The sequence below is a fragment of the Bacillus rossius genome, chromosome 13, assembly GCF_032445375.1.
Source record: "Bacillus rossius redtenbacheri isolate Brsri chromosome 13, Brsri_v3, whole genome shotgun sequence".
NCBI classification, from domain to species: domain Eukaryota; kingdom Metazoa; phylum Arthropoda; class Insecta; order Phasmatodea; family Bacillidae; genus Bacillus; species Bacillus rossius.
Genome location: NC_086340.1, coordinates 23,657,581 through 23,685,130, shown reverse-complemented (window position 1 = coordinate 23,685,130; position 27,550 = coordinate 23,657,581). Strand labels below are relative to the sequence as shown.

Genomic DNA, 27,550 nt, shown 5'->3' with positions numbered 1-27,550 from the left:
AATGCGGTTATGTTCCCGTATTTTTAACAATGACAAGTTGCTTGGAAGCTTCCATTGTTTTTGGCAAGGAGTGTCTGTCGAAGGTATATTTGTCACATGGCCATTTTCATGGGAGTGTTTATTAAGTTATTTTTCTGTATGTATATTTCATTTGCATTAAAATTATAAAATAATAAATTATTATTCGATAAATAAATACTATTATTTCATAAGATTATATTTTCTCTTGTCAGAAAGTTCAGGTTCACATTTAGCTTATGGATGGCCTTGTGTAGGGGTTGGTTAATTCTATATTAATGTTACTATATACGAGTTAATGGTGACATATTTGGTTCCACCGTTTGAACGAATACCATGAAAATTGAGCTCTGAGCATGCGCGAAATTTAGGTGATTAAATTTCGTTTTCTAAAAATATGGCAGTAGCCGTGTTCTATTGTACACTAGGAATGTGGTTAGGATACAGGGGTAGAATTTTTACCCCTTTAACATATATATTTATGTGTCTTGGAATATCGCTTTACTGGCCTAATTTCCAAATCGAAAATATTTTGATTATCGATATACGTTTTTATTTGTACATTAGGTGAAGTTTTCAAGCTTGTGTCGTTAAATCTTTGAGAGAATGCTATTGGTCGATTTGTGTTCTTGCGCCATCTGAAATTTGTGAAGAACGTGTATGATGTTTATGTTGTTTTCGTTGGACCGTTGGGGTGTGTTGTGGCGGTTGCGTTTGGAAGTGCGTTGGAAATGTGTCGGTTGGAAATAGTTTTGTGTTTTGAAAACATTATTTCTAAAATTTAGTTTGGTGCTTAACAGCGTTTTGGATGAACGGTGATTGTTAAAAATTAATGGTAAGCCGTAGGTTGTAATCAGTAGCAGCTTATATTATTATATTGTTGGTGTGAAAACATTAGGGCAGATGCGTTTAAGTTATTTTTTTAAATTTTTTTTCAGGTTCAGCTGATAAATAGGAACGTATTGGTTCTGCGCATAAAACAAGATGACGGATTTATTAGTTCAATCAAATTCTGGCCTAGGTGATACATTTTCACAAACTTTGTTAGATGGTTGTAGGTCAGGCATCGTTCATCGATATGGAAGATCGGAAAATTTGAATAGTGGTTGTTTGAAGCACAGTAAAAGTGATGATTTAGTTTTGCAGAGTAATGTAGTGCCATCGGAAAGACACCACCATGCACGCTGTGATTCTCCAGTACCCAAGACTTCTAGTGTAGTTTATGAAGATGATTTAGTGTCGTCACCTGTTCCTCATAAAGCAAAATATTTTAGTGACAGTGAAACAGATAATAACACCAGACCTTCGTTGTTGGATGTAACGGGCCGTAAACATCCTTCCGAATTGCCAGAAGTTCACAGGTCGTCAAGCAAATATGTTGGGTTATATGATCGTGTTGATCCAGAAGACAGCATTCGGGACATGATTACGGAAAATGATTTTTACAGGTAAGGTCCTGCAAAATATTTTTCTGTAAAATACGTATTTAGGTAAATGTTAAATGTCTCTGTATAAAGAGAAAAAAAAGAATCCTAAAAGTGTTTAGGAGTTCTGTTAATCTTGTCGATTATACCTCAAAAAATCTTATTCAAATTTTAACTTGATTCTGAAAAATATTTGGTGGGTTGGTCAATGAAGTCCAAGAAAATTGGGGGAGAACTTACTAAAAAAAATTTATATATATAACCAAATATTTAAAAAAATATTTATAAGAATTAGAGTAACTTTTAATAATTTCAGTGATTCTACATCTATGTTATTACTAAGTTCAAATTACTCAATGATAGTTCTAGAATTCAAAGACCTTTATAAGTTCAGAATTTTTGACAATCCATTATTAAATTATCTATTCAATTAATACATTTTAACAAATCCTTCACTTTTGTTACAATCAACTAGACCTGCAAACACCTAGCCTCTCAAAAAAAAAAGCTCTCAGTACAAAAACATACATTTTGTGAATTATTAAAACAATCTTCAATCAGGGATGGATCTAGAGAGTTTGGGGTGTAAGAGTTTAGTGAGAAGGGTGGAGTCAGTGTTTTGATAGGAGGGGGGTGGGTGCAGGATTAGTCTTCAAATTTTTTGGTAGATTACAAAAAAAGTTAAATAAAACGTGAATTGAAAACGTAACGAGACATTATCTACCAATATTTTGATTTTACTCATTACTTATAATGATACAAGGTTTGACGAAATTCAATGTAAAATAGGTATTTTAAGCAGATGCAAAATATTAATGCTTGGTATGTTTATTGCTTTTAAGGTTAGGTGTTGGGGACCGGGGTTGTAACTAAACAAAATTTCTGCCTCGGTCACAGGAAAGCCTTATTCGGCCTTTCTATAACAGTGTAAAAAAAACTGCAAAAACCCACCGTGCCTAGTTGCATCGTGATTACTACATGGTAATATTGATCTAATTGAATGGTGGTGCTGACTTAACCACCTCTACATTCTTACAGAACAAGTTTGGGACTATTCACATGTTTGTTTTCTTACTAAATTTGTTTCTTAATGCAATTAACATTTTTGTTAGTGTAAAGTATATTAAAATTATACCAATTCAACAAGATACTGAAAATATATTAGGCTACTTACTGTATCACATCATAAACTAGAATCCCATTCATTTTACTATTTATATTTTGCTGTAATCTTTTTTTTTACCTTATATGTTTCATTATGTTTACATTTCAGATGTAGGCTACCTACTAGAATTTTACTTATTCTAAAATGTATCTAATATTATACCAAAATGTGTATAATTTGGTATCGTTTAGTAAACTAGAATCACAACCATTCTAGTACATTAGGTATGTGATATGTTTTTATCCACACAACACCATTAATTCAACCTTTATTTTTTACTTGACAGAATTTTTTTTACATATTAATTTCCTTATAATGGCTGTATTAATGATTTACTTTATTATTTTAAATAATAATTTAATTTTAGTATCATAGAATGGTCAGGATTCTAGTTTGTATGCTATTAATCACTCTCATTCTCATTTTTAAACAAATACTTTAAAGTATTTTCTAAATAATACTTTTTTTTTTACTTTATTCAACCCTAAATCTTTATTTAACACTGTTGTTCCATAATATATAAAGGAACTAGACACTGATGTAAGTACACCACCACAGATTTATAATGTAAACTGAATAAAAGTAAATTTTGATGGTCGCTACATATTTAGAAAAAATCTGAAGATACTGTTTTTGACCATTTCTAAAGGTTGATTATCGTGCAAAATTCCAACTAGATCATGAAAAAAAATGGTAGGAGACGAGCAATTTTCTGTTTTCCTTGACAATCTATTTGACCTTGTTGCTTCCATTGGTTTTGAACTTCAAATGGTTGAAATTGAAACTATATAAATTGGCAAAACCAAAATATTTTATTAAAAAAAAATTTTGTTCAAATATTCAATAAACACATAAGCAAAGAAACAATGAACATCCAATAATATACGCTCAAAAACAAATAAAAACAATTTATCAACCTCAAATTTTGTCAATAAAAATTTCTAAACAATACGTATACTATGCATAGACTGATTTGTTCTTTTTTAAAGGTGAAAATCAACAAATTATGATGGACATAGAATATCATACACAGCTGTAATAGTAACTAGACTCTGGAAACTACTGCTTAAATATGCAATTTAGTTTTTTTCAAGAATATTTCTCAAATATAGTTATTAATATGAATTGTTTACTACTATAATTTTTGTTTGTTAACTTTAACATTTGAAAAGTGATGGGTTGGGGAGGGGGGAGACTTATGGGACCTATTAAATTAAAAGTATTGCTTTATCATACATCTCATATCGGGGTGTTGTCTTGAGGTCATGAAAGTCCTGAGATAAACAGTTATGATGCTGGTCGTTGCAAACTTAAATTTCCTGAGCCTATAATTTTTACTAACATGCATTGTTTACGACGGTTAAATTCAACATTTTATAGTAACACTTAGTCATTTAAAATTTAATTTAAAATTTAAAAAAAAAGTCCCGATATTGGTTCACCTGAAATTTGTAGATATTCTGTATATAATTTCACTAAATATGCAAAGGTCATCATAATGATGTTACTGAAACTTAAATGACTTGATTTACACTTTTGTATTTAAGCACATAACTTTGGCATTGTATTAAAAAAAAAAATCTCTTTTTTTTTCCAGATTTGTGTTGTTTAAACGTCACTACGACAAATACTTACATTTGTCGCAGAAGTATGAAGAAGCAAGAAACATTGCCTACTACTTGGAGGAAAAATACCATGAGATTAAGGTAAGTTGTGCAGGTCTTAATACAATTGTTTGTGATATGCTGCGGTCAGTGGTTTTGAAAACATATCAGCCTTGTGTAGCTGTAATTAAAATAAACTTAATTTTGTTTTTGAATTGACAGCTACCAAAATATATATATATATATGTGTGTGTGTGTGTGTGTGTCTACATATCAACATGATTTGGTTGATCCTAGTCTTGAGTGTTAATCAGCTTCTGGCGCTGATAAAAAAGTGCTGAGCCAAGAATTTAAGGGGGAGGCGTTAATCGTTTCGTTACCTCTTTGTTACTCACACTGCAAATTAATGTGCCGGTTAAACTGTTACAATACAACATTAATTCACTTTCGGGAGTTTCCCTGTAGTCCTGTATACCAAGGTAATGGTTGTAGTATTGGCATAGTTAGGCTTGGTGCTGGTGTTAGGTCCAATAACATGTTATGGGCCTTGCATTTTCTCCTTCCTGTATGCTTTTGTGCTGTGGTAGGTAGACATTGTAATTTTATTCATATAAACAATGAGATGTAGGCATTATTTGCTCTCACTATTTTTAAAATAATTTTACATTTCATATATAGTAAACTAAAACTGTGCACTTTCTACAAGATTGCACTTGTTTAACTAATAATTGAAAGAAATGTGGTGCTACGGGATATGTGCAGTGTGCTGTAACATGTAATCCTCTGTTGAAAGTGGCCTTCAGGACATTTACTTTCTGCCATTGTCATTCAGATGTTACCGTACCTAAACAACTTTCTCTCCTACCTGCATCCGTTTGAAATACATACGTAGCTTTGTACCTGGATTACAGCTTTGCGTTTTTATTGCAATTATTTGCAAACAAAATACTTAATTTTTTTGAAAGCACTTGAAACAGTAAATATAATTTTACTCTCTATTAAAACATATTATATTTATCTAGTTGGAAATATTGAAATATTGAGGTAAAAGTTTCGTTTTGCGTATCCAGAGCTATCCCTTGATCCTAATGGCATGATCCTTAATACATTGTTTCTGTGTTACATGGTGCTTGCTGTTTTAATTTAGTACATCAAAAGATCCTGAATACAACAAAAACAAATGTGATTTAACAATGAATTATGATTATATCAGATCAAATAAAAATCAAAAAATGATATTTTTTTACTTACTAACATTGTATTGAAATATTTTTATTATGTCCAGGATAATTTGATGTGATAAATTAAAACAGCAGTCATCATGTACCACAGGATCAATCATACAGGACCATGCCATCAGGATCAAGGGATAAACATGGATACGTGATACAGAACAATTACCTTTCTGACTTAACATTTTTTATCATAAAAAGAGTTATTCCATGTTAAGTTAATAAATACTATGTTAAATAATTAAAGTAACAAAAAATATTTTGCTACTTTTTAGTTTAGTTGAATATAGAAGTATAAATTTTTCTCACAAAAATAATATTATTTTTATGAAATTTCAAAGGAAATTTTTTTCAAAAACATTTTTAAGTTTTACACTAAAAGTTTTTACACTAAAAAGTAATTATTTATTAACATGTAAAGTTTGAAGTTATACATCTGTAGGCACATTTTGAAGAAAATGATGAGTGAATTATTAAGATGCACACTCATAGAGCTAACAAAACATACGTGAAAAAAATTAACTACACATGTTATCATATTAGCACTTTCCATATAGTTTTACAGTAAGTTACCTGGTACAGTGTTCATTGTTGTACACATATAAACTCATTAAAAAATTTCCTTTGAAATTATTCAGCTGTTGCAAACTAACATGTCAGCAGTTTATGGTTTAAATTTTTGAACTTCTATTTTCTGTACATTGTCGAAAACTAAATTAGGGCATAAAACAAAACTTAAACCTGGCAATATAACTATGCCCAATTCATATTAAAAAAATTGCATTTAAATAGTTTGTTGCCTGGGGCTACTTGCATGTTTCTAGTAAAAAATATTGCAACAGTCAGGGAAAACCTGGAAATGTCATGGAATTCCATGTACCCTGGAAAAGTCGGGATAATAAAAAATAATTTCTCGAATTTCTATACATACTTATGAAACAAACACATTTTTTCCCATGCTGTCAATTTGTTTAAGAAAACGTGTTTGTTTTCTCGTGTGTTCCTTAACTCTTGTCACATCACAAACACAAAAGACAAGACAGCATTTAACAAACCACAGTAGACCTTATCACGTGTACCATGATTTTGACTAGTTGATGGGCCCTGATCTGTCTGTGATGAAAATTGAGACATACTTTGGTGATTTTGACTGATTGATGCGAGCAATAGGTGGAAAAATTCTTGTAACTTCCATGGCCCACTTTGATTACAGCCTAGCTATAATCAGAATTGCAAATAAAGAAACAAAATTTAAAAGAGTCTCAGAAGGAAGCCCAACCATTAGAAGATGAAAACTCTTCAATTACCGAGCAACAGCTATAAAATGTGAATGATGATTTTGTTTACCTATTTATCACATGTTTTTATTTTGATTGTTGTATGGGGTCTTGTGTATACATGTTTTCAGCATTTTGAAATGTCAGATATACTGTACATTCCATTAACATTTTATGTCTTTGCTATTTTTTACTTGCAAAATTACCATTACTTTTTTGAAATGTGTAAGTACTTTTCAATTTTCATTTTTTTTATTGTTCTGTGTTTGTTCAATTGTGGGTCTACACATATGAATATTAAAAATTTATGTTTTGGTACATTTATGTCACTTAATTAATTTAGTTATTCTACTTGAAGTATAAATGCATATAGTTAAACCACTAACTAATGCTAAGAGATTAACTTTCTGAAAGGACATCTCTTACACAATTTATCAGATAGTCATGCTGCAAATATGATGGAACAAAAATTGCAGTTTATGAACTTTCCAAGATAAGTTACCAAGGCTGATTACAATCATATATAAAATTTTGGAAAATTTTCCATATAGACTGAAAAACCTGGAAAAGTCAGGGAATTTCATACTCAAAAATGTGTAGCAACCCTGTAAAATTAAACTAGCATCTGGAAAATTGCTCTTTACAATATGGCAGTCACAAGTTCTACTCAACTGTCAGCAGACAGTCCAATAATTGGCCGGTGGTACCATTATTGTGTCAAGAACTGTTCAATTCTTTAATTTACTTTCAATGTTTCAAGTACCAACAAATTGTATTAGGCTTCATCCTATCAATACTACTTCTTGAGAACTTTCCTCTCCTTAAAATTTATTGTCAGAGAAAACTCAACCTGAGGTTTTTATATTTTTGGTAATTTTTAGGTTTTTTTTTAAATTATATGTTAGTAATGCATGATACATGATTGAGCTATATAAAATTAATATTACTTCATTTAAAAAGTTACCATTGTGGTATATTCTGTGTATGCACGTTTACCATGACCTCATTTATCAGGAGCAGAACCAACAATTTGGGGGAGGGGGGGTGTGTTTATCTTTTCATCACCTGGGCATAGATATAACTAGTATTGTATGTATATGTTCAATTACGTTCTGCAACACTCAGTTACCTTGCAGGCGTGATATATATACGCTTTCCAGATGTCTGATTGTGTTTTCATTAAATTTGTACAGTTAAGTGTGTTGGTTTGGTTTCATAATGTGTACTTTCATTCACTGCTCGCAGTGTACAGAAATCCAGGTATTGCAAAGGTTTTTTAAAATATTTTTAAAAATGGTGTACGAGGTGATACGTGGCGAGTAAATGAAAGGGGCGCATGGCAGACGTTATTTTAATGGTTACCAATATTTACAGTAGATCTTTTAACACATCGCCTTCTGGTGACAACGCACTCATGTGAACCGCGCGCTTTGCGTCGCTCGTCCGCGCATGTGCTCTGTGGCGACTGTGCCAGAGCGCGCTTCACATTGGTGTGTGTTTCGCTGCACCGTCACACTATTCGTGAATTTTACTCCAGACAACAATAGTCAAAAGTTTTAGTTTTGTTACACTCCGTCACGAATCACCTTGTAAATGACCAGTGATATGAAGCGAGGTTTGTGAATTTGTAAGACACTGGACTGGCATCCCAAATACTGGGATGGTTTCTTACACTAGTGGTCATTACCGGTTCATATCCTTTTCGTAAAACTAATCCGAGGACCTGACAATACATTAATTAATATTACCTTTCTTACAACTGTATTTTAAATGTCTTATTATTTTGTGGAATAACCAATAGATGCAATACGTGACAAGTGGCGAAGAAACGAAAAATAGAATCTCTTATATATATATTGTGTAGTATTTACAAATAAAAACGTGTAAATAAATTAGAAATTCTAAGCAACAATGTATGTATTACAAAATAAAAAAAATATTTTTCAATATCTCAATGAGAATTTTGTGGCTTCCGAGCACTGTCTGCTTACAACTCATTATACATGCATGAAAACAAAAGACTGCCAATAAACGACAGTTTACCTCATGATGTTTCTATGTTAGAATATTCTTCAAGCGGGCGCGGCCCGCCATTCAGCCATCATCACTTCTCTGGGCTATATCATCGTCCTTTGTTGTGTTTCATCGTCTCTGATTTCTCAGCAGTCTTCTACGAGACGTTGAAAGGATGCAAATAACAAATAGTGTTTCATTTGTCCTTTGTCTCGGTTGTACAAGCACCTGTGTTCCAACCTAAGGTCGGCACCCTCCACCTGTCCTCCCAAATATGCGCCCTTAAGGGGCCCGCCTCGTCAGGTGTGTATGTGTGTTATTGAGGCGGGATGATAAGCGCGACGCTCACTGGTATTTTTAGCGCCGAATAGCCTCTAAGCGCAAGGCTCTGAACTGGCGCAGTCTTCTCGTCGTCACAGGAAAACTGTGAAATTTGAGCGGTGACCGTTCAATTATGTGGTGAAGAAATGAAGATAAATGTGTAATGCAAGTCCCTTAAGTGCTTTCAAGAATCTGTACCGGTTCATTTACGTCTAAAAATTACTCTGAAAACACGCGTTTTAGCCATTTTCACTCTTCTAAAAATACAGTTTAAAAACTTAATCCGAAATCAAAAGTACTTTTCGGCCCTCAGCGAACTCTTAAATGTTTTTCGTAAGCAGACCCCACTCGGATATCTTGAGTAGTTTTGAAATCCCGTTGTTTTTCCTAAAGTTCTGTGCACCGTATGTGTGCCCAGGTAGTTTGGGAGTCGGCTTACAGATAATTATTAACATTCCAGAACAAGTAATATTAAGATAAAGTTGTCAAGGGATTACTCCCCCCTTCGAACAGGAAGGTGTTAGAGCTTCAGCTGTGACAAGTTGGACAAGCAGTTTTAATTGTGAAGTGACGATATTTCTGAAGGAAACGCATACACGAGCAGTTATTCTCCGGTCGGAGCTTTAAAAAGAAAATAGGGCCCGCCTAACAGCCCCCATGTCCGCTCGCTTGGTTGCTGGTTCTATTGTCGGCCGGGAAGCCAGCGGGTCCGTGGTCGATGTCGTCGTGTGTGTTTATGACGGCCGCCGCACCTCGCTGCTTTTTAGCGTCGCTGACGTCAACGCTGTTGTCCTCGGTTTGCCGAACCGGCGCTGACCTCTCTTTTTTTCACTCTCCGCCCCCCCCCCCTCCTCTACCAAAACACCAACCTGACTGCGCTCCTGAGCTACAAACCACCGAATATAATCGATCATAAAGATCGATTCCTTATTCCATGCGCGTGAGGCCATCATTGGCTAGTGCGATTAGCCAACAGAACTGCCAGAACCATCTGAGGAAAAGAAAACAACCTAGGTACACGTTTCTGGCACGCAGTACACTGGACGTCCACATTCTGGAAAGTCAGGGAAGTTGAAGTCACTGACTTTACTTGAAAACCTGGAAAAAGTAATGGAAATTTCCCCATATGGATAACAATTTGAGGGGGAAATGACATGCTCCATTCGACCATCACACTATCGTATACAGTTGGCCTTTAAATTTCTTAAAGACAATGGGCGAATACTTATTAAATTAATGAATCCATCAATAAACAGTTAACCATTGCTACATTATGAATACAATTTCAGGCACAGAATTATAGTAGCAAAATAACTGACAAATATAATTCCTTAATCAGTTTCGTGATAGGAGACAAGGATGTTGAATTAATTAAGGAGTAGGAAACTCACTTGGTTAGAAACACTGTATACAAGCTCCTTGGTTAGAAATACTATAAAAGCTCGTTGATCGTAGCTGAGGAGGTTGGAAATTCTGTATACAAGTTGGTCGATGCCAAGGAGGTTGGAAACACTATAAAAGCTCGTTGGTAGATGCCAAGGAGGTTAAAAACACTATAAAAACTCTTTGGTTGTAGCCAAATACAGTAAATAGGAATACCGGACACTCCTGTCGTTTAACATGTGAAAGCCTGGCAACCACCGACGCTAGCGCTTTCTTGCGTGAGGTGTTGTATGCTAGTGGCGGGAATTCAAAAATGAATGTATTTCTAATGACATATACGAGTTTGTTACAAACGTTACAGTCATTTTTTCAGTGGTTTGGTTAAAATAACTGTCAGATTGAAATGCGTAATATTGGTTGTGCATAATAAACAAATTTGACGCGATGACATTGTGGCAAATATTGAACATACTGTCCTAAATGTTTGTTGTCATTGGAAAAGCAGAAATAATCTTTGTTGTGACATGATCTGAACAGGCGAAAATATTGGAAATTATTATGTACTCTCTTGCTAGTGCTGGAGGACAGAAATGGAAACGAACATGACCTCGGAACGAATTAAAAGAGAACCAAGTGATGAAGACATATTTGTGTACCAATTAGGTTAGGGTGAACATGATGTTATAAAAACAGACTAAACATGCATTAAAATATTTTTTTTTATACATTTTCGTAAAGGTATTTTGTAAGCTACTTAACATTAAATATGCTTGCAGTAAGTTTATTCTGTTTCCAAATTTTTGTTTACTTATGTGTATGTAGGCCTATATAGACTGTTCTTTGGCCTGGCCGTGTCGCAGCTTTCAAGAGTGTGTAAACTCTCGTTAAAAACCAGGATTGCACTCTCTCTTAGTTGGGACTGGAGAAAGGACTTTCTGCGACATCAAGAGTGGGCAAGAGAGTGCTTTATGAGCGAGTAGAAACACAGTGTTTGTCTCAAACAGTATTGTAATTATGCACTCCAAGAGCAGAACTCGTCATAGTGGGGAGGGCTGATGAGATCATTAAAATTTTGGGGTAAAAACAGTTAAATCAGTAGTATAAAAGTGTAAAAATACTTTACTGAAGGTGATTCAACCTACCTTAACCTAACTATAATTTTTAGCTCAAAGAATGCTGTAATAACAGCTGTTAGTAAAGGTCATGTGTCAACAAAGAAGTAGAAGCAACAAAAAGTAAAATAAGCATGCTCTGTAAAAAATTACTATAATGTCACTGTTGTTGACACTAGTAAATTTGGTAAGGAGCTTTACAGTGCTCATGGGCATCATCTGAATAAGTCAGGAAAAATCTTTATGTTTATATTTTCAAATCCTTCATCAAGTTTACCAATAGTACTATTTACAACATTCCATATACCTTTACTTTTATTTTAAGCATTACTAATAATTTTGTTATTCCTCAGTAATTTGGCTTTGTTGATGATCTTTAAATAAACCAGCTTATAATTTTTATAATAATTTTTTTACTTAGCCTAACTGATGTGTCTCTTTTGCTTTAAAGATATTTTAAATGCAGTGCAGGATAGAGGAGAAGACTGGAATAAATTGAAGGATGAGGAATTGTGGAAAGACAGAGGATGATGGAGGCATTGTACTTAGCTGACCCGTAGACAGGCTGGAAACAGTATAGGATGACTGATGATGATTTTAGTTTAAAATGGCCTATTTCCTTATGTACAGAGACCTAACATAACACAATAAAACATAACTAATATGCTTGATGCCCAGGAAGCTTGCGATAAAACTTTCTATAATTACAACTCAAAATGTAAAGTTAATACTGTTTCACTACTTATAATTTAAGAAACAGGCTACTGCATATAGTTTGAATTCTTTTCAACCTGAAATCTCTTCAAAATTTTACAGCAAAACGCAAACAACAATGTACTTACATGTCAGACTTCGGGAAAGAAAAAAATGACTTGGCATCCTTCTGAACTCTGTAATTACTGCACCCATACATTGCGCATATACTGCCGCACGTACCATATGTCGGCGGATCCATCTCAATTGCGCGTTATAAATTATTTACCACAAAATAATCACCGTCAAAACACGTAAACAAATGGGCTAACAACGTTACACACAACACTGCCCGATAGGAGCGCTGATCGCAGTTGTTTCCAATATGGCTACCGAGTGTCCGGTATTCCTATTTACTGTATTTGTTGTAGCTGAGGAGGATGGAAATACTGTATACAAGTTGATCGACGCCAAGGAGATTGGAACCACTATACAAGCTCGTTGGTCGGAGAGCGAGTTGTTGGCAGCAGAAAAACCAAACCACGGCGAATTTCTTGTAAATGACACGTGTCTGAGCCCCACATGGGCATTATTGCTTACGTTTTCCTCAAGATATTTAGATATTTTCGGAGGAACTCCCTAAAAAGTCACTATTACACTGTCAAATTTCCGTCTCCAACTATATTTTACCGCAGAGTCATAGATATTGGACGAAAAATGGCTTCCAATACCTCACAGTAAAATTGTTAAAATATTGTTGTAGGGTTATGAAACGCCGGAAACGACTCTAGCGTAGCCATGTTTCGTTTGAAAAGTTGGATGACTTGAGTATTTATAGTTGGAGCAATAGGTTCGATTCTAGGGGACTACACTTACCAATATGGCGGCCGTTTGTTTACAAAATATCAGCTGTACTTTTATTGGAGGTTAATTTGGAGATAAATGTCAACTCATATTATCACAATTAATTGTATTATTCTCCGTTCACTCTTAGCTGAGTTCTGAAATAAACAAACACCGCCGTATCACTGCGCCGCGTCAGCAAGTGATAGGCTGAATTCATCTGGTGCGCCAAGCACTAGTTGCAACACACACACTTCAGTACAGTCGGTGCTAATAAAATAACGGAGACGTAATATAACAGGAAGCACCGTAGCACTTTGTTCAGCGTAGGTGGTTCATTTGCGAAGAAAAAACTATGCACTTTACGCCTAATAACCGTCTTCACAAAATCATCACAAGTTTTTATAACAGGATACTCAAGTTTCCTTTTCTTCCCGGAAGATGTTAATGTCCCGGTGTCCTGTAATTCTTTCCTTGCACGAAGCACACTGCTCTTCGAAACACTCCTAAATTCCGCAGTTAAACTCGCGATATCGTTCACACGACAATCAGGATATTTGTCTGAAAATGTTTTAAAAACATTCAACACAATAGTTTTCTGTGCACTTTTCAAAGGCTTTCCCGTTCTGTGTTTTACAAAACTCGGTCCGACGTCAGCCATAACAAACCGTGCGCGCGCGAATCCGAAATGCAACTGTTGCGCCGGGCATCAACTGTACACTGTACAGTACCTTTTGTCTATGCCACCGTACACACGGTGTCTGCTAACATAATTGTAAGTACATACTTGCTGACACATTAAACTGTATTAGAAATTAATGATGAATCGCTATAATGCTATACATCAACAATTGTTATAAAAAGACAGTGTAAAAATACTTACAAATGGTACGTAACCAAGGGACTATTTCTTGCGCACGAATAATGTGCGCGGCGGCCGGCAGCCAATGAAAATGTTTGTTTACAAGAGGCTTTGTTTATTCCAAAACTCAGGTAAGAGTGAACGGAGAATATGAGAATTCGTTTTGGGCTTTTAATATATACAAACATATTAACCAGTAATATTTTTATTCAATTTTCTTCCGAACAGCCTAACTACAGTCTTTAATAAAAGCAGGCTAGAACAGCTGATACAATTATAAACGTCCGCCACTTTGGTATGTGAAAATCAGGAAGAAAAAGAAATGGGAAAAAAAACTGCCTCACGTCTGACGGCTAATGCTCCATATGTGTCCTTACCTAATCTCTGCAGCTAACAAGGAAGAGGTATATCGCTCTGGTTTCTTCGGGGAAGTTTCAGGAGTACAAGGCCTGTGCCACAGCATTCTAGTTCGGCACCTTGGTTCGTCCTTGCCGCTGGCAGATTAGCTGATCGCTGTGCAGATAAACGGACGCGGTGAAAGTTTGGGCCGGCTGGCACAGTCGTGACTCGAGGCAAAGGAAAGTATTAATCCATTTGATTGCTTGCCAAGTTTTTACTCGGATTTTCCCTAGAATCACATAAATCCCTAAAAAAAGTCATGGAAGTTTTCGTATTTTTTATAACGTTTAAATAAAATGTGTTCCACATGATTGAGACTTATTAATTACTGTCTTTAAATATTTTATGGGTTTAACTTTTATAATTTCAGTTTTGCTATGCATCGTGTAGAAAGCCACTAATTTTGATCTCGGCCATCCAGTAGATATCCGAAATCCTGATTGGGCAAGCGAGTGTTATACGCACCTGGGTTCGTTTTGCTTGTACAACACATCATCTTTACAAGCATGACGGTGAATTTCCCTTAAATGACACGCGCCTGAGCCCCACACGGGTCATTATTGCCTGCGTTTTCCTCAAGATATTTTCTGAGGAACTCCCTAAAGTCAATATTACACTGTCAAATTTCCGTCTCCAACTATATTTTACCGTAGAGTCAGAGGGACGAAAAATGGCTTCCAATACCTTACAGTAAAATTGTTTAAAAAAATTGTTGTAGCGTTATGAAACGCTGGAAACGACTGTAGCGCAGCCATGTTTTATGTGAAAAGTTGGATGACTTGAGTATCCGTCAAACATTTTCTGTGCAGGACAGGTTGTTCTAACGTGTATTGGATGTTTGACGGAATCGGTCGGCCAATCGTTCTGGGCTAAAACTGAAGTGGCTGACATTTTCGTAGCAAACAATCTTTTAAATGGCGAAGGGCACGACGTGGGAAATTAAGGATGGCATAAAGGTAAAGTAAAATAATGTTAATAAAATGTGTGTAATTTAATTTTCCTGGTAGTACTAATGACGTGCTTATAACTTTCTAAGACTGTAGAACATTCATTTTACCATGCGAGGTTTTGAAAAGATTAAAATTTACAATATATTAAAAGAAATATAAGTGCATACATATATTAAGTTAAAATTTTCCATCGAGCATTGTGTTGCATTATTATTATTTTTTAACTTTAAAATACGCTTAATATTGAACAGTTTTATTTAACTCAGTCCAGTAATAGACTTTGATAATGTGACAAGATTTGAAACACGTTAAGAGGTCACCTGTCCAACGTTTTTTTTTTATGGAGGAAGTTGAAATTACTTAGTCCAAATTTTGTTGTCAGATTTTGTTGGAGACACATATTTAACAGTGTGACAGGACTAGCGGACATTTCCGTACCTCAACTGCAATGTTGTTTTGAACGGCACTTAACGAAAATATTCCTTTGCTCTGCTGTCCGGGTTTATAAACTGCGCAAGGAGCAATAACTCAGTGAAAGTGCTGTTCAACTTCCAACTTTCTTGCGTTTTTGGCTTGCGTTTTCGACGGCCGTGCCCGAAGTGAAGTGTTCCGAAAACTTTTAAAGACGCGCACGTTATGCGCATGAAGGCTACGATGTTTTTATTACAAACACGAGATTTTCATTTGTTAAACTTTCGCACATTGAAAGGAACTCATCATCATTGCAAATTCATTATGTTTTCATGATGATTGAATGAGCTAAAGAATCCAGGGTAAAAATTTAGTTTTCAACTGTTTTTACAATTTCAGGATGTCGGGGTGGTGACGTCTTTGCGACTTGCGTGCTTTGTAGACGGCCGTTCTTTCATTGATGGCGTCGTTCCATTACTTGCTTGGTTCATAGACCCTGCCTCAGGCAGGCTAGCAAAATCGTGTCTCGAGGCGAAGGAAGGTGTTAGCGGCATTTGATGGAGCAAGGTTGCGCAGTGGTAAGACACCGATGTTCCTGAGGATCCGGTGTACGTATCGTTGGACGGACACCCTAGTATCGGGGTTTCCATGGTTTCCCGAAATCAGCCCAAGCCTGTGCTGGTTCATGGGGCGAATTTGGTGAGGGGGGACTATGGGATTTAGAACCGTACTCGATTTTAAGAACAGGAACCGAGAAGTGCCGGTACTTTCGGTTTTAGATAGTTTTTTTTTTTTTTTTAAATTAATTGTGCAGCAGTCGGTGATTGAAGTAGCTAGTTTTATTGACCAAAAAATAAAAATAAGAACCTAAACATTCTTGTTAATTTTTGAAGTGGAAACTTCTATAGAAAGGTTTGGATAGGGAGTAAATTCAAGTAAGTCGTCATCGACATGGTCACGTAACGTGAATGTGTATGTACATATATATACATATATGCACACATACACACACTCAGTGGTGCGCGCGCAGCCATTACGCGTCTTCAGTCCCTGTACATCAGGGGGAGGGGGGGGGGGGGCATATGATCTCTTTCAGTGCATTGATATATTAACACAGGCATTCTCTAATATGATTGTAATTTAATTCACATAAGTTTACAAAACAACTTCAGTGCTTTATTTTATAATTTTATTTGTGAATTACATGCAAAAATATAAGTAATGTGTGTATACAGTGTTGAAATTGTGTTTTTGTTCAATTTTTATTTTAAATCTTAAGTATACGATTACTGTGCAGTAAAAAGTTAGTATAAAATATATTAATATTCTCATATAGATATATAGTTTTAATAACGAAGAAAACGTAGTCTTTGTAGCAATATAACCTAAAAAGTAAGAACATCATTATTTATTTTTTTAATACCTACAATTACTATGCATTGCGTATTTTATAGTAATTTAGGAGTTATTTTACTAACGTGATGAAACAAATTTGTTGTTTGATAAAAAAAAATTCGTAAAAATTGCGAAAAGGTTTTCACTTATGTCGGCAGTCCTCATGACTGCTTTGAATTTTTTTTATTACAAAACGTGTCTACTAACGTGAACTTTATTTCCAGTCTTACTGTCAATCTTTAACTTAAAAACAAACATTTAAATAAATAATTATTTTAATGCATGCAAAATCACAGAATTATTTACTTAAAAAATAACATTTCACAAAAACGAAATTTTATGCTGTTGATGTCGACTGCCGAAAGAACCGGGAATTGATTTTAAATACCAGGTTCTTTTACCTTATCAAAAGTACCTAGAATTTCCGGTACTTTCGGGACCGGGATTTCTCGGTTCTGAACCCAAATTAATAAAAAAATCATTCCCACCAACAAAGAAGGAATTTGAAAGTAAACTGCGGGCAAGGAGGTTGTATCCACCATCTCCTACTCCACCCCCCCCCCCCCCCTTTTCCCTTTTTCCATGAACCGAAATTCTGCGTACACTCCTGGCTAGGATGGTTTCCCTACTACAGGCCATGACCGCCAATTTCCTCTGCATCCTCGAATATAGGCCGTTGATCGTTATCTTATAGTTTCCAACTACCCCGTCGACGGTTGTAAAATTTGCATTTTCAATTAAGGAACTTTTTATTTTATTTTACCGACAACCTAGCCAAGTGCCGTGGTAAAAACATGCTTTATGTTTTATGTTTCAGCTGATTCTCTTTACTGCCACCTCCGTGTGAAGTGTGTAATGTAATGTTCTAATTCATCATCTCCATTGAAATTAATGCTAATGCATGACTGCATTTTTGCGATTTTTTTTCCATCCAATTATTTCACGGGAATCGTTTTTACGACAGCGACAAGTTTTATGGTGGTTGTAGAACTTGTTCAATCAAATATTATCCAGACGTTTCGTTTTATCTATTATTTTTCAATCGACCAGCCACGGGAAACATTTTCTACCATAATTCGTGTATATGTTTTCAAGTTGCTTTTTTCGCGGTGAGCCTTCAGCTCTTGTTGGTCGGTCGAAAACCTGTATCGGTAATTGAAAGATCGCAGAAAGATAAGTGCTGCCCCGGTGGTACTAGAACCCGGATGTGAAGCAAGAGATCCTGACCAATCAGCCACCGCGGTGGGCCCCCCAATCCTTTTTTTTTTTTTTTTCCTTTTTCCCCTTCTCTCAATCATTGTGCAGATGTCTTCTTTGCTCGATGTCGTAACCCCGGCGGTGTGTTGACGCAATCTCGCGTCCAGGTGCAAGCCTCTCCATCCCGGCAGCTGGGCATGCCCGCGGACAATCCACTGCCTTGTGCCACACACGTCGTGTTGGTTTTTTGGGAGTGTGCCTCCGAGGAGAAAACCACCTTCAGGTTCGCGACTCCGTTCTTGCCCGAAGCGTCTTGGCCATCTGCTTCGGCATCCAACGTTGGTTGGTTGGTTTTCCAGTGCTGTCTATGTTCTTCAGTTTTTTTTTTTGACGTCGGCTGATTTTGTCTTGCTTTATGTGTGTATGCACATTCATCTGTTTTGTATACTAATCTTCTTGGACTTTTACTGAGTACCCGGCTCTGCAGGTCAAGTCTGTAGGACCCCGCAACCCGCCTTGGAGGGAGATTTTAGGCAAACCCTGTGCCCAGTTAATGTGTGTTTAATATAAAGAACATCCCTGCCGAGTTTCAAGTCTGTAGGATATGCTTGAAAGACGGCAAATTTTTTATATCTTTAACGCCCCCCCCCCCCCCCCCCCGCAACCCGCATTGGTATCTGATTAAGACCTGAAAGTGAGTAAAGAATTCAAACGTCGCCAGGAGACGCAGAATGCACCAACACTGCAATAGCCGTTGCCATGGAGACGAAGAAAGCACCAACAATGCAGTTGCATTGAAGAATTATGGATATTTTGATCTTTAACGTCCCCGCAACCCTCCTTGGGAGCAGAATGTCGTAAAATCCTTTCGTAGCTGATGTCTATGTTGCAAAAGTAGTAATATACGTGCCAAATGTCAAGTCTGTATGTCTTATAGTTCCGGAGAATTCGTGATGAGTGGTTCAGTGAGAGGCATTTCACTTCATAAAAACTTTATCGCCCCTCTTTACCCGTTTAGGGTGGGGATTTTAACAAATCCTTAGTGCACCCCTAGGGTACTCAAGGAATATGCCCTCCATATTTAAAATCTTTAGGTCCACCGGTTTAGGCTGTGCGTTGTCGTAAGTCAATCAGGGTTAAGAGTCTTATTAAGTAGAAGATACGGTGTAACCGACAATGACGTGTGCCCACAAAAAAAAAAAAAAATCTTAAAATCAGTCTTCTCCATTGCAAGAACAATTCAAAGATGTACTAGTAATTCAGGTCCTAATAGTCTTGGGAGGTTTCTTCGTCCTTAACTGGAATTACAGAAGTCTCGTCGCCTTCGTCCGTCAATCACATGACCCGCAGCCAATCAGATGGCCCGAGAAATTCCACCCGTCCTTCAAAAAGGCTAGGCAAACTCGCTTACAAACAGTTCGATCTTGACTATGAATTTCCCTGATATTTGATATTACGTACTGTACGGGAACACAGCTTGGAATAGCAAATAACATTGAGTTAGTTAAATGGAAAAACATGGGTTGTTGGATTCACTGATTTGGGAAAGATGTTTCACCGTAACGGATGAAGTCTTGTTTTGAATAGCTTGGCTAGCTGTGACGGATGGACGTATGTGGGTCGGAGCCGACGGGATATGGCAATCCCGACATAAAGTGCCGTAAAACCTCTACTTTTTCCTGATATAACTATTCGTGATATAACTTAGATTTCGTGATAAAACGTTACTGACACAGTATAGTTCTTATAACTGCCCAACCCGGCAGAAAAATTTTGTTTGCAACCACGGCCGAAAAACAAACTCAATAAAGAAATCCTCGTAAGTTTTGAATTTTTCAGTGTTGGTCTTGACCGTGGTTGGGAAAATGTTTTTTTTCCTTGTGATTTTTACGTATACCTCGCACTACCTTGAATATGTTTTGAATTGGCTTTTCATATACGCTAGCTTCTTGCAGTAACGTACACCCTTGCACTATTGTTTGGGAAAAAGGGGGGGGGGATTTGATTCTGGGTAGTTTTATTGAGCCAATCAGGACACTTTACATTTCAACAATAATCTAAACACACATTAACAGCTGCTCTGTTCAGGGTATAAATTGTAAAACTCCTACAACGGTAATCTCGGAGATTATATATAATTTTAATGTGTATGTTGCGTTATTCTGCATTTATGAACACACATTTCGCTCATATAATATTAGTACAATTTTGAGCAGTAGAAACCTTGAATTTTTGATGTGTAAACATCTTAGCTCTCTGTATACTGCATTTGGTAGGAGTAATTTCGTGAAAATGGAACGGAAGTCGACGAATGGAAATGTGTAAACAAGATGGTGGACCCACGTGTAGCAACATAAACACGTATATAGTCACTTTCAAACGTATAGGTGTGCCAAATGAAAATTTTATGATAGTGAAATTACCCTGGAATATATTTGGTAAACTAAAATAGTCATAGTAAAAATTTATCATCAGTTATGATACCTAAAAAAAAATATATATCGGCATTCCAATGATTATATATATTTTTCTTCTTATATCCCAATAGGCTTAACAGCACAACGGTAGGGCGCGCTCTTGGTAACCTCGAAGGGCTTGGTTCAGATCTCGTCACTGGAAAATTTTGTTTTTCTTTTTTTAATACCATAACGTGATAATAATGTTGAATCAACTCAATAAGGTACTTTTTGTTCGTATAAAGAATTTACAGACTTATTTCAGTCGTTTAAGCCAAAATAAATACCGTATACAAAAATATACTTAGTGTTATAATTTGTTTTAAAATGTTTTAGGTTAATGTTTTTGTTATTCCATAGAAGTATAGCTTCTAGCATGTGCGGAAACTGTATAGAAATAACTGTTTAGTGAATTGTAAGAAGTTGGGCAGTATTTTAATAAAATTCCTTGTCGAAAATCATGTTCAAAGTTGGAAGTTTACCGGAAACAGTTAATTGTGTAAAATTTCCAGTTGTTTCGTGCCGCTAATTGCTATCTGCGTTTGATTCAGGCAGAGAATTCTAGTGGCGAGCGAAGAAAGTACTTGCGTGATTCGCATCCAGAAATTGTGGTATTTGAAAAGCGACTATTAAATTTATCAGTTTATCACGTATGGCATTATTTAAAAAAAAATTCTACTTTAAATTTTGTGTCCGAGTTTCGTATTACCGGTTTATTTGCAACATGAACATCATGAGAACACGAGGTTGCTTGTTACCAAGGTTACGTGTTTACACATAACTAACGAGTACTGAATGACTCGCTCACTTTTTTTTGTTCGAACAAACATTAGTAGTAACTTCTTTGTGTCGTGACTTGAAAGCAAGGTCATGCAAACTGGTTTTCGGGCACGATGTGTTTTGCCTCAGCAAGCAAGGATCGTCTGATTCTATATATTTAGTTTAAAAAACCTAGAAAAATCGTGTTTGAATCAATCCATTTAGAACCACATTATTTACGGCGGGGTCCAAAGATAAAGATCTTACGTTTTTTTGAGTAAATACTGTGCAAAAATTAAGGAATTTCAGAATCACACTACTTAATTGCTTACCCTTTTGTATTATTAAAGTTAAGGAAACTTTGAATACGCATGTGAATGTTGTTTGTGACCTTTTTAAAGATTTATATTTTATTTAATGGCGTAATCGTTTTCTGTAAACGCTGTTACAGATCTTTGGGAAATAAAATTGGCTAGAATCATTTAGAATATTTTTTTCGCATAAATCTTTCTTATAAATGGTTTCTTAATGTTACCTCTTTTGTAAAGATCATGTATTTCTTTAGTCGTTACGTTGTTAAATATTTTTTTCTCGAGATTGTTAACGTTATAATGTGTGACAAGATAACCATCTCTGTAAGCCTGATAGGCTTATCAGCCTTCCGTTGTTCATGGTGAGAGAGAGTGTGTGTAGAAAACTTGACACGTGTTTGACATTTATGCTAGTTCGTCATTATAATCTATACAACGGTTTATACTCTTCACGCTGTTCGATATAAACATAGACTAGCATTGTTTTTGAACTTATCGAGATGGTGCAATTAGTTTTAAAAAAATGGAACTTAAGTTCGAAAATACAGCTATTCCAACCCCAAATCCAGTCATCCTTATATCAGTGCTACTTGGCTATAAATCACTCGAGTTAAAGATGGGGTTGTTCCTTATGATAGCGATAGGGCTAGTGACGTCTGGCGGAGAGACGCCAAGCCCATAAATAAATTTACCAAATAAACCTGATTACACTGACAATTTCCTCTCAATAGTCTGATTCGCAAGAGGGTTGTTAAACTCGCTCGATAGCGCTCTTCTTGCATAGTATGTTTTGTCTCAAAATTTCGCTGCAGATTGTTACTAAACATCTAATAGCGGTAAAATATATTCATAATTACGGCCACTCGTCTGACCTCGAAAATAATTTTTAGTATATATCTAGTAATAACGTGTGTGACCCAACAAATTCAAGAAATATGGATATCGGAACAGATTTACGGGGTAACCCTTAAAAGTACTGACAAAGTCATGAAATAACCAACTCAGCGTCTTTGACAGAGCCTTACGCTGGTTTCACTTTTGAGAAAATAACAACAGTATGTCCTGTGCACGAGACTTGAGCGCCATGTTTTCGATCCTTCTGATTCGCAACACCACACAGAACTGTCTTGTGCGTGGAAGCGAGGGAAATGAATGTTTATTTTTGTTACGGGCGCTTGGCGCAACAACCATAGAGAGCAGGGTTGGATGTCATTTTGGCGGGAATTGGGAACAGTTTGCATTTATTTATCATACGTTGGTAGGAAATTATCGAGATATAAATTAGCTCAGGTACGCAATTATTTCCTTCTTTGAATGATCCTCGCAATGGGGAAGACAGATTTAAATAATTATCTTGGACATACGCCATTGCTCTTATTACACTGTGTCATAAGGAAAACCTGAAGAACGGACAAACAGAAGATGATTTCAAAACACATGCACAGAAAACAAAGTCAAGCCCGTCAAATAATAAATTAAGATAAATGCGTAGACAACACAATCGAACGCAGTGGGCTGGCAACATTGAGACTGTTGCGACAAAATACAAAAAACCACCTTGTACAATACAGCGACGCACAGACGATCCCAGCGATGAAATTAAATTGATATTCTGACAACACAACGTCGACAACACAGACAATCGACTAGGTTTTTTTTAAGAGACAACAAATCATACTTAATTCTACTTTAAAAATTATCATAGTTATTTAGAAAAGTGACTTAATTTTTTTAGGTTACTTATATGTTGTATGCAAAAAATTTTGCTTGCACTATAAGATAATTAAATTATTGTATAAAATTGAGTTTAAAAAATAGTGTTTACAGGCTACTATCTACTCGCAGGTAGATAAAACACTTAAAAAAACATGTTCTTTACTACCACTACCAACAGAGGTTATTTTCATCAAAAAATTTCATTGGCTAAATTCACATAAGAATTCAATTGTGGGCCGTTTTCGCACTGGTCGTGTGCTATGCTATGCTTGTGTTTTTTTTTTTTAATTGTGAATCCATGTTCTGGCCGGCAGCCTGGTGCACGGCCGCAGTAGTCGCCCACAAGAGCCGCGAACGCCACCTTACTGTCCCATGCGATGTGGACCTTTTCCCCGACTAACTCTTTTCACCGGAACATCAGCTTGCTTTATACCGAGCTTAGTCTTTTCCTACTGTCCTTGCAGTTTTTACCTGGGCTCCCCTTAGCTGGCATAAGTGGAGAAAGGCCTAGCGTACGTGTGGCTGGGCACTCATACGCGCGCGCACACACACAACCACACATAAACAACCACACACACAAATACATACACACAGCTACACTCACAAAACACACACACACACACACACACATATATATATATATATATATGGGTGTCTAGAGCTTCAGGAGAAACTACGGGATTTGAAAACTGCTCGGGATATCAGCGGTGTCTGCTTACGTAAACCATTTAAATACCACGCTGAGGGCGTATGAGAATGTCTGTTTCCGTATTTCGTTTTTGACCTGTATTTTCAGAAGAGTGAAAACGGCGAAAACATGTGCTTTCGGAATAATTTTTTTGGCATGTGACACACCCGGTAGAGATTCTTGAAAACACTTAAAATGGCCTTGCATTTCACATTTTTATCTTTCATTTATCCGGCCATATAATGTTGTTGTTACTGTTCAGATATCACAATTGCCCTATTCGCGGCGAGAAGATTGCGCTTAGGGGCGATACCGCACTGGAAGCACCACAGAGCGCCGCACTTAAAAATCATCCGTCTGCCGACCACCGCGCGGCTCCGATCTTCTGCCAGGTGTGCCAATCCCCGCGCCGCTTACACCTAGTGACGTCGTCCGCGCCGTGTGCTTTGCCAGGCGATGGCATCACCCGGCCTTCCGGCGAGTTCGAGTTCGTGTTCGTCGGCGGACGAAAGAGCGCGACTGGGCGGGAAGATTTCTCTTCGAGAGCCCTTGCCGCCTGGAGCGATCTCGGAGCTTTAAGGGTGACGCCAGCACGCCTCTTCATGACCTCGTTCACCCGAGCACACCAACGGTGCCCAGAGCTTCAGGGAAAAACAGCGCGATCTGAAGACTGCTTAAAACATCCGAGTGGGGTCTGTTTACGAAAAGCGTTAAAAGAGTCCGCCGAGGGCCGATAAGTGGTTTGGTTTCCGGATAAAGTTTTTCAAACTGTATTTTCATGAGTTAAAATGGGTAAAAAGAAGTGTTTTAAGAGTAATTTGTAGGCATAAAAACAACCGATAGTGATTCTTGGAAGCGTGTTCGGGCAGGGACAGAACTTGATGGACATGTTAGGCTTCTCGTAGGGGAAGGGAGTGGGCTGGGGGGGACCCTGCGCGCGTGGGGGCTCCTGGCTGGGCCCGCGTGGGCGCTTCCGCTCGCCGTCGAGGGTCCTCGTGGTGCTCGCGGGGTCGTCGACCCCTCCCCCCGCGCGAGGCTGTCTCCGCGCGGACCGCGATGTACCCCGGTGCGGCGGGAAGTCACGCTCGCGCCGGACCGAGTACGGCGGGACTCACTTGAACAAGCGTCCGGCTGCTGCACGAGGCACACTGTGTTTACACGACGAGCTGAGCGCACGGGGTGACGACATCATCCAAACGACAGCTCCAACTTCGTCGCGAGCAGACTGTCTGGTGTGGTGGCTGCAGCGTTCTGCACATGCGCGACACTCTCTCTCTCTCTCTCTCTCTCTCTCTCTCTCTATATATATATATATATATATATATATATATATACACTAGCTGTACCCTGCCACGCTACGCTGTGGCTTCTTAGCTGACTGTAAAAGAACATAATCCGTTTAGTAAACTCCGTTGAAATCCATGAAAACAAAAGAATCAAGAGAAAACGCTTGTCTTTTGTTTTTATTAGCGGGATAAATGTTCATAAAAGTAAAACAGCAATAAAAAAATGAAGGAACGTTAGAATTCAAAAAATAAATAGCCATAAACCATCTAGGAAAAATTTCGCATCGAATGGTGGTAGTTTCATGTCGATACGATCAGTGGTTTAGGCGTGATTGAGCCTCAAACGAAGAACATTTTCATTATATATATATATATATATATATATATATATATATATATATATAATTGTCAACAAGGGCATGCCGTAGTGTGTCTATAGCTGACCAGTTAAAAATAACTGTTTTTGAGCAAATATTAACTTTTAAAGTAATTTAATTGAATTTTCCTCAGTATTGAGCTGGATGCAGATCGATTGGTGTGTTCAGTACAGGAAATACCTATTTTGTATAATCCATCTCTGGAGGAGTATCACGACAACTGTTTCATTTCAAGAATATGGGAAGAAATGACGTGGCGAAAGTACAGGTGTTTAGCTGTCGCGAGTCATCGTGTGGTTTTGTGACGCGTCTTGTCAGATTCTGTGTGCACTTGGCATAACACGCCTGAAGTATCCTCACCCCCCCGTTTTCCCCACCATTTTTCTCCAAACTCGAAAAATTTAAATATTTACACTCGTTTATTCATTTATTTATTTTTAATTCTGCACCTAGCATAAGCCGTTCAGAGTTGGATCACCAAACACTTCCTATCTTATTTGTAGGCAGAATTTTTTTTTAAATACGCAAGAAATGAAAGAAACACAAGAAAGAGACGCAGAAAGTTAAATAACCACATATTATAGTACCCATTAATTGTAAATTACGCAAAACCTCAGCTCAAATTACTTTGTTTCGTAGTTGACGAACGAAATGTGTGCATATGTATTTTTGTTTTTAAAACGTTCTTATAAATATGTTAGAATATTTGTAACTTTTGTTCAATACCAGTTAAATATAAAATGAAAATTATTTTAAAAGTCTTCGGTGCCCTTTGGTGTAGTACCTGTTCGGTCGTCTAGTGACTTCTGGTCGTCTAGTGACTTCTGGTCGTCTAGTGACTTTTGGTCGTCGAGTGCCTTTTGATCTAGTGCCTTTCGGTCAGCTGCCTTTTGCCAAAGTTAAAGCATTTTCGCCACGAGCTAAATTTTCAAGTTTTCGGTCTAGTGCCTTTCGGTCAGCTGCCTTTTGCCAAAGTTAAGGCATTTTCCCAACGAGCTAATTTTTCAAGTTTTCGGTCTAGTAGCTGCTTTGTCTAGTGCCTTTCGGTCAGCTGCCTTTTGCCAAAGTTCAGGCATTTTCCCAACGAGCTAAATTTTCAAGTTTTTGGTCTAGTGTCTTTCGGCCAACTGCTTGTTGCCAAAGTTAAGGCATTTTCCCAACGAGCTAAAAATTTTCAAATTTTCGGTCTCGTGGGTCTGTTCGGTCCTACTACCGCATCCCCGCCGGGGGTTGCCAGCGCGCGCGGTATACCTGGTATACCTGGTATACCTGCTCGTAGTTCACGCTCACCTGCGGCCCGCGGGACCGGTCGTCCTTGGAGGGAATGCTACACTGGGCGGCCGGCATTCCTCCTCAGCCGGCCGTCTGTGTTCACGATGGCCAGCGACGGGGAGAACCTGCACACGTCAGTGGGTTTCCAGCGACAGGGAAAAAATTACGTCTAGGTCAATGAACAGTTGTAGTATATTCTTACCTTGATTTGTAATGGTTCCATGTACACATCCTTTCTTTTCCTTTTCCGACCTGTATCTGAGCGAGCGTGCATATATAAAAAAAATACCTGCGATGTAAAAAGTGAAAAAAAAAAAAAAAATTTAGAATTAAAATCGCGAAAAAGTCCCGAAATCTTCAGGTATTTGTAGACACTCTGTATGCAG

At 37.1% G+C, this 27,550-nt stretch overlaps 1 protein-coding gene across 1 annotated transcript in view; it reads left to right on the top strand.

Moving 5' to 3' along the window:
- The first annotated feature begins 654 nt into the window (after positions 1-654).
- LOC134538377 (uncharacterized) overlaps positions 655-27,550 on the top strand; it is a 182,287-nt gene continuing 155,391 nt past the window's right edge. Inside the window, exons 1-3 of the mRNA XM_063379650.1 lie at positions 655-853; positions 957-1,466; positions 4,205-4,313. Of these exons, the coding sequence (XP_063235720.1) occupies positions 1,003-1,466; positions 4,205-4,313 (573 nt within the window). The 5' untranslated portion in view covers positions 655-853; positions 957-1,002. The remainder of the gene's footprint in view (positions 854-956; positions 1,467-4,204; positions 4,314-27,550) is intronic.